At 42.4% G+C, this 13038-nt stretch overlaps 2 protein-coding genes across 2 annotated transcripts in view; one reads left to right on the forward strand and one right to left on the reverse strand.

Annotated features, from left to right (window-relative positions):
• Positions 1 to 13038, forward strand: part of LOC126564902 (cyclin-Y-like protein 1) — a 326841-nt gene that overhangs the window by 222729 nt on the left and 91074 nt on the right. The window lies entirely within an intron of this gene.
• Positions 1 to 13038, reverse strand: part of LOC126564658 (protein apterous-like) — a 59916-nt gene that overhangs the window by 40841 nt on the left and 6037 nt on the right. Inside the window, exons 2-4 of the mRNA XM_050221746.1 lie at positions 6875 to 7074; positions 6581 to 6788; positions 4162 to 4301 (exon numbers count right to left, since the gene is read on the reverse strand). Of these exons, the coding sequence (XP_050077703.1) occupies positions 4162 to 4301; positions 6581 to 6788; positions 6875 to 7074 (548 nt within the window). The remainder of the gene's footprint in view (positions 1 to 4161; positions 4302 to 6580; positions 6789 to 6874; positions 7075 to 13038) is intronic.

Raw genomic sequence — 13038 nt, forward strand, 5'->3', positions numbered from 1 at the left:
ATTTCTAAAACTGACAGAAAACCCCGGAATGGAAGAAATTACAATGTCATATCAATCGCGCTACCCCGTGCACAGTGACATTTGTTTCCCAATTCTCCTGTGCGTTTAACAAGGATATTGGTATTGTGTTTTGTTTTTTCATTCTGAACTGTTAGCATTTTTCTTGCACTCATTCGATCGTACACGATCATTGTGGCATTGTTTGAGCAGGGAAAAAAAAGAAACGTTCTTTAAATGTACATCATTTCTGCAGCAACAAAAACTTCACCTTATCAAGGTGCTAATATGTAAAATCGTGTCACGAATATTAAGTTGTACGTTGGATGTAAGTTGTAGCGAACAAAAAAAAAAACACACACACACACACACACATGAAAAACGGGATTACATCTACTATTCCCCGTTGGCACAACATGTTGCAAATTCATTTGCAAACTTTGCTTGCTGCTTGCACCTCGGTTTCATGTTCGGTTTAGCATATCTGTTGTAAATTCATATCGTGCGTTTGATGGCTATTACAAAAGCAATTTATCATTCCTTGTGAGTAGCCGTTTTTTTTTTCCTTGCGTGAAGTTTTTCTTCTCTTTTTGCTTGCATTATCATTTGTACATTCCGAACAGTCCGACAGTAACTTCGGCGAGCAATTTCTTTTCCATTTCTTCCTCTCTCGCTCTCTTGGTTGTTCTTCTGCTTCCACCATGTTGCTTTCGCTGCGCTCATATGCATACCTGTGTGTCAGCCCTTCATGCACTGTATCTACATTGTTGTGTGTGATCCGTGGTATTACACTCGCTTATCGACACTGCCGGTGTATCATTTAGAGGCTAGTGTATCATTCGCCAGTGTTACCTCCCGACACGAAAGGCGTTGTTCACAAACGCGTGCAATCTGCATGGGGTACCGAAGTAAATGAGAAAAAAAAAACGGTACAAGACTACGCACAACGGCTTAACATGCTAAGAAAAACGATCTATATGTGCCGTCCCCTAGTCGGCGAGCAGCACCAGACAGTAGTAGAAGTGAATCGAGTGAAGAAAACAACCGAACGCTAAAAGTCGATCAATTAATATTTATGATCGGCGATCCGCGATCGGTGCTATGTAAAACACGTGTTCGACAGCTATTTAAATTCTGACGCAAAACGACTTTACCACTTTACCGGTCGGAAGCGAGCGAAAAATCCGGCAAGATGCTATTACGTTCCCGGTAAGCTTTAACCGTGCACCAAACGAACGACTACAACGATTCCGCAAGCGAGGAACCTTTTTGTCGATATTTTTTAAATATTAAAGTTTTCTCTCGCACAGTACGTTGTTGGATCGCAATCACTTAAATGTGATTCATTTACTGATCCTGGAAGCTCGCTTGCAAGCGGTGATAGAACAACTCTCGATGCAAACATTCTCCGCCAGCCACTCGGTGTATGATCGGTGAGAAGTCGGTTACGGTTGTCAGCGTTCAACGGGTGAGTCGTGTTTCATGGCTGGTTTACTGGCTGGAACTTTTGCAGTTGAACTACGATTTGCTTCATTTATATTCTCGGAGTTTTTAGTTATTGTTCAGTAGCTGCACTTTTTGCCATGGAGCAATGGAACAAAACGAGTGATTTTTGAAACACACTTTTTTTCTTAGTTAAAGTATTTTAGTTTCTTAACACGCTTCAACCCATTCAATGCCAAGTCTCTCTGCTTTCCGTTCTCACTCTCTTTGATTGGTTTTTTTTTTTTTGTTTCATATGACTTATGCTGTCTATTGAAAAAAATAAGATTCTGCAGACGATCATCACCAGCAATGGAAGGTCTTGCCAGTGATAAAAACGTAAAATCAAACGGTGTCGCGGCATTCGCCGTATTCGAAATTCATTTTACACCCCCAAAAAACCAGATCGTTGATGGGAACCGGCGTGCAATAAGTGCAATAAAAGTGTAAAGTAATAAATTTCGGCAACAATTTATTGCTATTCTTTCGTCGCTCTCCCCCGTCCTTCCCACCGTTCGGCTACAAATGTGTGCCACCCCACGGGGAGCTCCCACCAAACACCGGTCGAGTCGGTATTTTGCTGATTGCTATTATTTATAGCACGACCTGGTGATATGAGTCGAGAAGCTCATCCGTACACAATCTGCAAAGCTTACAGAGCTAGATTGGAAGCTACGTTTTTTTTTGTTTGTGCTAAGAAATGTTTTTATTTTAAGCATCTGCAACATGAGTAGTGTAAGAAAAACAACTTTTTTTAAGAAAGTCTCGACAAGAAAAAATAAGGGTAAAAATACTCAAGCTCGTACAAACGTTCATAGAGAAGCTTTAAAGAAAAATTTTCAATAATAGTCGATAACGTCGTATATATGTAAAAGTTGCTAACTTGCACACGAACACTTATGTCTTGATTTCTATAATCCACAAGAATGCGTTTTACAACCAAAAAGTCCTGCCCCGGGTGTATCAATCACATTTGCATCATTCACTTCTCTTTAAGCCTCGTCTAAGCCGCTCAAGAGTTCTTACACATTTTACCACTCCTTCTGTTCTTATCTACCATGATCTACCGCTTCTTTATGAGCAACCGATGCGGATCAATCCGATCATCTCACTTCGTGGTTGGCAACATTTTTCCGGGTTATATAATTTTATTTGCACATTACTTCCCGGACGAGCTCGACGGGTTTGAACAGAAAACGTTTCAACGGCTCGGTAGATTGAAGCGTATAATCCCTCTCGGGATGCATGGATTTGTGTTTGGGTAAAGCTTGATTTTGTAGAATATATTTTGATACTTTGAGGCTTCTGATATTTAACATTTTGTGCTGAAACATCTACGTTGAAATATGATTCTTTCACTTATAATTCAACATTCCATGCGGGGAATTTCAAAATAACCAGCTACAGATGTGGAATCATTCTGCTAGTATGTTTACTATATTGCAAGTAACCCCAAGCCACATGCAGCGCATTGGCTGACCCCAAAAGACAGTGAAACACCCAACAAAAAAAAAAAACCATCACAATAAATTTCTCATCGGGTTTTGTCACTCGGTCGAAGAAATTGATAATGCACACACCGCACTAAATTCATTACAATCAACCCAGTTGACAAAGCGTTCCGTCAACTGTTTACAAACTCGCTAATTATTTTGCAAATACTATGCGACATCCGTTCGCCCGTACGGCTTTGATGTCCGTACAGCAAAGTTACTGTCCTGCTCGTACTGAATCTAGCAGCCGGAACCACGATCTGTTGCTCGTGTATTTTTGCACGAAATGCCCTTCTAATGGACCCGTTCCAAACAATCGCACGAGCGAGTCGGTGTTTCAGAGCCCAGATAAGAACGCCGGCCACAATCAACCCAAACCCGCAGACCGATGGTCCTATTGTCCGTACCGCGAAAGCGCGTCCAGTCGGGCTGAATCAATTTATTTCACACTTCAATACCTAGCCACAGCATTGCGGCAGACGATCGCCGATCGATAACCTTGGCAGGCCTCGGTGAACCGAAAGGGGTCTTATCACATTCGCACATTTAACGTTTAGCGAAGCAGTACGGTGAAGAAATTTGTAGGAGTTTTTTTGAAGACTTGATTTTTGTTCTTCCTCTAGTTCATTATCTACAGCCATAAATCATAGGGATTTTTGCGGAATTTGTTTAAGAAAGAAGTGCATTGTGCATAAAATTTGCCAATAGAAAAAAAAAAAACAGCTAACCGATTAATGTTCTATTGCAAAAGCTTCACGCGCGCTTCGCTTTTAAATGTGTTTGTGTCGCAAAATAATTGATCGAAACCACAATCTTCAGTAGCTAATAAATTTGAGGTAAAGCTGTACTTTTGATAACATTTAAACAAATATTCATTCCAAACGTAACGTTAAATTGTCTTCACATTTAATGACAAAATTGTTCGGAATACTTCAGATCGTTAGCGAGAACCCGATCGCCCTTGAAACGGTTCGTGACGCAGCAAACGTGCATCATGCAATGCACGCAGCTCCAAACGCACTTCCCGACTCCCGAGACTGGACTTCTCCGGCCTAATCCATCGGACAATTAGACCCACCCGGTCGCGGATACGATGCGTTACCTCGGGGGAGGGGGCCCGGTAATTTATGCTAAATGCCCATCCCTAGCTGCCCTCTAGCTGCGCTCCGCATCTTCGCGTCTCACTCACCTGTAGTAGTCCGTCTTGCAGTAGATATTGCCATCGCGTGAAAAGCAGGAATTGGCACCTTCAAGGGTTTGCCGGCAGATGCAACATTGTAGACAGCTAGCGTGCCACTTGCGCTCCACAGCTGACAGGTAGAAGCGATCCTGTGGAATGGTGAAGAAAAAGGAGGAAAAAAAGCGCATAAGGACAACGGACGAAAGTGAAATCAATTTTCTCACTAGCAAAACACTCTTATCCCCCCAACAAAACCCATCACGCACACGCCCAACGGAAAGCGCTCAGTTACACTAATCAGTCTCTCTAAGCAGTTTTGCCGCGAGCGATGATTGCAATGGAAAGATTATGTAATTTCGCCAACACTTCGGCAAAATGCATAATTACTGCTGCACCCGTTCCCTAGCTGGTGATCGTATGCGTGCTTTTTAGTTGGGTTCGAAGCGCTCGAAGTAAAAATTTGTGGCAGCGTTTTTGTCTTTTTGTGCCTTTCCCTTTTCTCTTAGCTCAACCGCCCGCCAGCTACACGGGGGCATCATTGTAGCCAAAATGCAATTCTTTGTTGCTACCGAATTTTGGGCGTGCAACCCCTTAGCACGCTTACACAGTGAAAAAAACGAAACCCTCATAACCCTTCAAATGACCGAGCAAAATCGTGCACGGGCATCCTGTTTTCCTTTCGACAAAATCCGACCGCCAAAGTGTAGATAAAAATTGGTCAATTATCGGCTCTTGACCGGTGTGGATATCGTATATTTGTGCGGTAAGGTTGAATGTGAAATATAACAATTTCTTCAACATACAACATTGGAAGAACCGATAAGCTAACCCAAAACAAGGGACAATAACTGTTTAACCTCAATCACAAAGTTGTTCCCGACGACAGCTGACTTGCTACAGAGGGCAGAGCTTCACGGACCACTATGCCTTGAACCGATACATCTGGAAGGTGTTATGATTTTCATGAATGAAGAAGTGTACGTGCAGAAAAACAGGCAAATCAATGCAAATTAATACAGAACCACACCACTCGGTTGCGGTTAATTTAATGGTAACAGATTTTGCTGCGCTGCCTCGTTTTGACACTTAATAAATTCGCAATCCACATGCGGTGCTCAACAAAAACAGTTAATTGAAAGTTAAACAATTGATGAAATGTAGTTTTTGCTTGAAGTTGTTTTTTTTTAGTATGAAAGCTCTTCCTCATAATTGACGGATGTATTTTGCTGTGGTAAGTTTTAATTTTCTTTGCAACTTTTTTGCTCCTTCATTCTAATAAGTTTGGTTGCGGTGTGAACAGGCATTCCGGGCAAAAAAAAAGTTGAATAAAAGATGAAACACATAAAAGGCAACCGCAACCATTGTAACAAGGTGCTGAATGTCTGAAATGTAAGACAGTCTAATCGATCAGATTGGCAACACCTGTTACGAAAATGTGATGATACATGAATCTCGGCAGACAATCGCAAGAATTTATGGGTTTTTCATCAAAAAACAATTCAAAGCAAAGCATTAAAAAGATCAAACGATTTTTCATGTTACTTTCCATGTGTTATTGACTGTCTTCAATTAAATCGGCGATGGCTCATTTTCACGTAGTTTGAGCTTACGAGGCTGTAGATTGAACTATTCCACAGGCAGCAGCTGTAGCCAACACAGTCAAGGAGTTGCAAATGCAGATTATTTCGTCCTGTGTTATATCCAGTGGCGGGCTTAACAGTAAGCGGAGTGAGCGGCCACGGGAGGGGTCCCGAGCTTATAATGAGAATCCATTCCACTAAGGGCCTCCTAGGAGCTAAATTCACTACTGGTTCCCTCTCAGTGAATGGGTTAGAATTATTGAGGTGGGAGCATATTCCAGCTGCCAATATTAGCCGCTTTGCGGCACAACTTATGGAGGTCCTATGGAGGACAACTTATCAAGGGCACCCAACTCAAGTGTTGTATGACTCAAAAAGTTAGCTCCAAAGTTAGCAGATGACTATAATCTTTTGAGGCTATTATAAAGTAAATAATATACTTGACAAAATGGGTATTGCTATACATAATTAGCCGACCATGTCTACGGTGAAACTACGGCTAAAGAACTTTTTCTTGAGGAGAAAACAGAGCTCCGCTATAAATACAATGTTCTGCCCAACCTCAGAAGTCGTTAACCAAGCTACGGCCTATACAAAGAAGCGATTGAGGTCAAGAGTAAAGGAGCGAATTTTGTTTTATTTTATATAAAAGAGACTTTGAGCTGATATCAAAAACTACATTCGCCTCTTCTATAAACCGTTGTCGAGTCGCCTAGCAAGTAGTGGGAAAATTTTTGTAGAATATTTCTCTTGCTAAATTTCAGTTCTTGAACTTCTGTTGTCATTGGTTTCTTTGACAAAATTATTTACTTATAGAACGAACTAATGTATAGATCTAAAACACCTACCTGAATCGGCATATCACAGCCCGCACACTCGTCCAGCCCGGTCGGCGGTAACTCGTTGGAAGATTCCGGACTGCTCGGACCGCCCGGTGGTTCCGATTTGAGCTGGATGCAGCTATTCAGCACGCTGGAGCTGTCCGAGCAGTCGCTCCGGTTGAGATCGGCATAATAATTTGGTCTATCCGCTATCAGCCGATCGGGTGACTCAAAACTAATTGCGAAATGAACGAGAACCGGCGAATGCGTTCGATTAGTTCTAGCGTCGCTGTGTGCTCGTGCAGCGTTAGCTACTCTTACCTGTGGCAGCTGTCCGCGTACAGATGGTTGACACCTAGCAAACCGTTGCCACCGGCCACTTTTAGGCTGTGTTCGCACGTATCCGTGCAGGAGATGCAGGTCCGATGGTTGAGGTTGTTGTTGTTACTGTTGAGCTGGCATGCATTCGACAGGTCCGGGCTTCGCTCCCGCGGCGGCCCCAGAAACCGAGCACTCGGGTGCTGTGGGCAATGAAGAAAATAAGAATTGAAAAACTATTCTGTTTACTGTTGAGTGTATTTGAAAAGAATCTAGCCACATATAAAACCACAAATAAATCTTCTAAAAAGTACCCTTTTGTGTTGAAAGGGCAAGCAAAAAATCAACCACCAAAGGATAGATTGTAAAGATATCAAAGGCACGATGCTTAACTCGGCTTAGGCCCGCCTGTCCACTTTGATCTTTGATTATGTCAATTAAGCGTCATATATGCGAAAACAATAAATGTTGTGCATGCATAATGCGTTCTCAAGCGGGACCACCCTTGTTTTATTGGACGTACAATTTGAATGAAGCTCACAGAAAAGACAGAGAGAGAGAGAGAAAGGGCGAGAAAAAACAAAACCATCAACCCTTATTGTATCCTCAAATCTACCGGGAAGTTTTGTTTATGGTAGATTATTGTTTTTTTTTTTGTTTTTTTAACCTCAAAAAGTTTACCCAGCCAAGAATCGTTCCCCCAAACTTTGTTTTGTGATATTTGCAACACTTTTTTGTTCACAAAAGTGCAAAAAATCTTTCGCATGAATGAAAAAACGCACAGGGTTCGGTCCCTCCCAATGCCGCCATCAGACCGTCAGTGGGGCGAAAAAAAAGAATTAAAATAATTGTACATTTACAAATCCACACTGCGGACAAGTGTGCAAGCATTGGGCCAGCGGTAGCATCGGCAAGCGTACGCAGAGAACCGAGAAAATGTTTTTGCAAATCTGCTGTCCCGTTTGCTTATTTATGCCACCACCACCACCTTGAAGGTGATTCATTTTTCTCTTTCACACTTTCCGCATCCTTTTGCGCTTCCTGCCCCTCATACTGCACCCGTTGCAAAAAAAAAATGCAACAGAAATGCAGAAATGCAACTGTTGGACGAAAAATCGGAAATCGGTTGAACGAACGAGCGGGCAAAGAAATACAATTGCAGCGAAAGAATAAATAAAAGCTGGGTTTCCATTGCCCCTGGTCTGCCTCGACCCGCCACGGCCATTCGGTTTGCGGGATGCATTTTCCTTTTTACACTCGCACCGGGTGCGCCTTTCCGGCCAAGGTTGAAACCAGCGTCTGCGGGCCTGTTTGGCATTTGTAGATAATATAAAAATTTCATGCTCCAATGAACGCTCCCGTAAACATACTGTCTGCCGCGTCTGAGCTGTTTATACATTCGCATTCATAATTTTCCATCCACACAGTTCCATCTGAAGCAAACGATTCAACTCAGAAGGAGAAAAGCCACTTAAAAAGCGATGTAAAAAGCGTAAGAAGAAACGTATGCAATCGGAGATAGGATAATCCAAAACACTGTGCCTCTTTCAGCTCCAGTTTGTTGATAAGATACTGAACTGATGCTCGAATAATGCTCGGATGTGAGCTTTTTGCCCTTAGCAACTTTAAAGCCACCGAAAATCCACTGCAACCGAGCGTAGCGTCGTGAAAAGAGGCAGATTAGGACATCACTTCCGGGAGCATGATTTAATATTTATTTATTGCGTATATGAAACGATCTTTTCATGTTCTACTTAAGCAAGCAGATAAAAATTTTGCGTTGGCTAATAAGGGAATAAAAACCATAACTTTTATAATGTTCCAAAAATGGAACAAAATAGAGCAAATCAACATAACCCAATGGTGTAATCTATAGTTCAAGTGTTCTAAATTCTGTTTTGAATCGAAACACACACACACATGCTAAGCGATGCCAAAACAACAGTTTTTTTCCTCCTAACTCGCTCACGAAAATGACTTCCGCGGGTCAACTTCAAAACGAGCCGCAAAACGTTTGTAGATAATCTTCAAATTGCGGTTAAAACTTACAACTACAAAAAAAACAGAAAAATCAAATCTATTTAACTCTTTATAACATCACACATATTCAAAGTACAGCAGGCGGAATCAAAGGCCGAGCGATAAGTTTTAAAAATAGAGCAGAATTTGAAGCCTCAACTCGTTCGTCATCAATTCATCAAGCGTCCTAATGAAGCCCTTAATCAATTGGTTCGTAATTTGTTTTTCAATCAATCGGCTCCCGATCGGTTGGTGGGTTTTGATGGTTTGATTAGTAGTTTTTAGTATTTATTTTTTGTTTGTTGTTGTTTTAAATTAACGTTAGGAAAGCGCATGTTTTGCCTACGGGGCGGCTGGGTGATGACATCGGCACATTTCTAACTTGACCTGGTACAACCAGCCGTTTGTGCCGTTATCGATCGGTCCATCGGTGCTGGTACGGAACACTGACCTATGATTTCGAGAGCATTGTTTTTACACGACACAGCCACTCGCCAAACCATAACACGAACACAGGAAGGCAGAGGACACACGCCTCTGAAGCTGATAAGCGTGATTTATGCAGCTTTGATAGCGGGATGGGGTTGTGCGTTGACGATCGAAACTACTGCTTCGTGGGCACTGTTTTTCTCAGCGTTCGGAAAGGAGCGTTCGTGGAGAGAGGTTCATTTTAAGTCGTTTAAAGATTAAATACATATTTTTTGAAGTGCTTACAAGCATCTCTTTAACACTTGTTCATCGCTATGTTCTACCACTTTTCAGGGCCAGATAATCAATAACTTTTTTTTATGTTACGCTCGTTAAATACTAAACAATGTTTTTCCCACTAGGGTACGATTATCGGACATTATCGTGTCACTGATTATGTAGACCGATATATCACAATCGTAACAAAACTCGACATGCATTTCCCATGTCATGTCATGTCAAATTACCATGCCGCCACTCTAACGAAACCAACACCCACACCACAGAAGCCGTACGCAAATGCACCTTGCCGCAAAAAAAACAACATGCCACAACTCATCGGGCAAATGATATCGTTCGTTCCAATCGATCGTCAATTAATAACCTCAACCTGTCAAGCATTCGTTTTCCCACCCAACCGGGGATGGGGCGGCACACAGTTTGCTGGGGCAAGGTGGGGGACAACTTTTCCTCCTCAGAACTAGTTTGACAAGCGCAAATTAGTGTCACATGGTCCTTTTTCAATGCGTTTTACTGCACTGGGCCAGACTTCAGACGAAGTTACCCGTTTGACAGTTGGAGTTTGGATGGAACGAGGCTTAATTGTAGCTTCTTGCTGTACAGGCGCGCCCGTACAAAAAAGAGGGAAGGGAAAAGAAAAATCTTGCCCCCGGAACTTACATCCCGGCCAGATTGATAGCTTCCAATGTGTCAAGCGTCGTATATTTGAAGGTTTTCATCCAAAACTCTTCTACCAGTAGAGCAATACACTTCCTATACACGAAACATCTGTTCCCGGCGTGCACGGCTCTCGGTCTATTTCGGCTCGAATTGTCGATTGTCGGCAGGCGTATAAGGCGCCCTTAGCTAGCAAAGATGAAAATGAAAAAAAAACTCCACTTGTTCCACCTTTTTCCACCGACCAAAACACGCTAAGAACGAGAAAGAAACAAGCACAGCTACATGCTCGGCAGCTTGTCTCTATTTCCCGTTGGTTCCTACGACTGAAACAACCGGAAGCGGGACATGAAAAATCATCCACTCCCCCCCACAACCATACCCGCCTTAACCATATTTATACAAATAATTAAATGACACTTCACAAATATTTGTCTAACTGTCTCGGTTTTGCAACGAGCTTGGCCCAGACGGTATGTTCGTGTGCCCCGTTCGAATCGTTTGTATCCTTTGCTCCTTGAGGCGTGGTACCGAGGGGGTGGGGAGTACTGCAACAAATCAAAGTTAAATAAGGGGTGTCCAAATGTGATTATTCACTTTTATCCAACCTTCCGTCTTCTCGCCACAGTGCCAGTTGCGTCCAAATGCTCGCCAATAGAGAGCATTCGAGGTGTATTGTGAACTTGAGGCCGGTTTATAGTCGCTCCACTAATGAGTGAAGCTAGGGTTGTGATCGGCCAATTTATGCAGTGTGCAACATTGTTAACGGTGATGTTACAGCGTGTGCCTGGTGTAGGACAAAAAAAAACGGAACAATAACAGACATCATCCTTTTTGGCAAGTAAAGTAGGTAAAAGGTATAAAATTTTTGCACTGATTTACAGCGTGCTTACTCCGGTGCCTTGTTGTAACGCGATCTGACCGAACTACTACTGTTAAAAGCTGTATGAAATATGTGTTTATTAAATTTTTCAAGTCACAAATCCTACCCTGCACAAACTCAATCATTACTTAGCATTCAAATAAAAGCGTCAAGATCTTGCAGACCGCTCACACCCCTCTTCATTTCTCATAAACTAGATGATGTGTTTTAGTTTTCCACCACCTTTTCCCGTCTTATTTTCCCCTCTAGCTGTGCTGTTTGCTGCTCACTTCTGCGCTTCATCTAGGCTCGTAAATTCACACACAGACGCGAGCGCGCGCGCGCACCGAGAAAGATTGTAATAAATCTAGCGGGACGATATAAATCACAATTTTATTTCTCGTTACTGTCACGCGTGTTGTATCACATGTGGACGTACAGTGACAGCTTTGAAAAGGCTCTTTATTTCACCCAACCCGACGCGACCGTTCTGATGTACCATTTTCTTGGGGCCTGGTGGATGCCCTCAGTTCGCATTCCTGGTTGATCTGGAATCGGGTGGCGCATGTAAGCTATTTACATCGAGGAGCGGTTTCTAGACAATTCCTGGTTACTTTAGAAATGTCTTCAGTTCATCATTTTAACATGCATTTCATTGATGATTTATTTACATTTTTTAAGGCTCTCATTTTTTTTCCTTTTGCCATTAGTGAGACTTACGTATTGACTAAATTTGGATTGAAAAATGGTTGATTAGCTACCCTGAGTCTCACATATCAGAAGCATTCTTAAAAAATCAGCCAATCATAATCAGGCGTCAGTAAGACCTCTGTACCCTTCGGCAATCAGTGTAGACCATGGCAAGATTATGTCATAAAAGTAAAGTTTCCCATTTTTTATCAGCTTATCCAGGGGTTTGCCTTTCTGTTAATTGATGTATGGATAAGGCGTCCTGATAGAGATGTGCGCAATAATTTCAATTGGTCGTAACTAAGTTCAGTTTGAATACCCTTAGATCAACGACTCGCTTACCAACACAAGTTTTTCGTCCAAGTGCCATCAACCACTAAGACCACTAAGCTGCTGCTGAAGAAAATGCTGAAGACTCAGATATTCACGTCAGATTTTGCGGCATGCGAAGAGCCATCGACAGCGTTGTCGATCTTTCTCGAAAAATAAAAATATTGCATTGCACTTATAGTAAGCGAAGAGCTTCAAATTTAGTTCATCAACTGTATAGCTACCCTAAATAAATTGATAAATGTGTGGGCTAAACACTATACATCATTACGTGGATCGCTAGGACACATAAACATCCAATACAAAATCCAGGATATCAGTCCATTAGTTTAAAGTGTACACCTTGGCGAGTTTTTCCAAAAATGAACCAAATTACTTTCCGTTTTTCGATACGATTACTACACCTCTTACTCAATCCCATTCCCCAGTTTTGGCACATCGCGTCACATTACTTTATCAGCTCTCTTCCTCCCGAACATTGGCATCCTCAAGCGAATCGATACCGTCGAAACCGAATTGTTACAAAAGTGTCTACGCGTCGCGTAAATTATCATTATTTCTCACTCCGGTGAGCAAAACCGTAGCCTTCTTGGCAGCAGTTTTCGCACTCAATTTGGCTCTCTGCTGTTCACTGCGCTCCGTGCCCACCGTGGTAATGCTCGTCTTACTCATCGTCCATCGGTCAACCAATCGATTCACTATTCGCATCACGACCGCTGCACGATTATGGACCATTCCCAGGGTTTCGTTTCGAACGCACGTTACGCAACACTTTGATCTGAGGCATACGGATCGGCCCGGTCCGGGTGCCGACAACTACCGCTCGCATATTGCTCTCGAATAGTTTTTGTTGTAGTACATTTTACGTTGCACGGGGGGTTTTTTTTTCGCACTTTGCGGC

The sequence above is a fragment of the Anopheles maculipalpis genome, chromosome 3RL, assembly GCF_943734695.1.
Source record: "Anopheles maculipalpis chromosome 3RL, idAnoMacuDA_375_x, whole genome shotgun sequence".
NCBI lineage: Eukaryota > Metazoa > Arthropoda > Insecta > Diptera > Culicidae > Anopheles > Anopheles maculipalpis.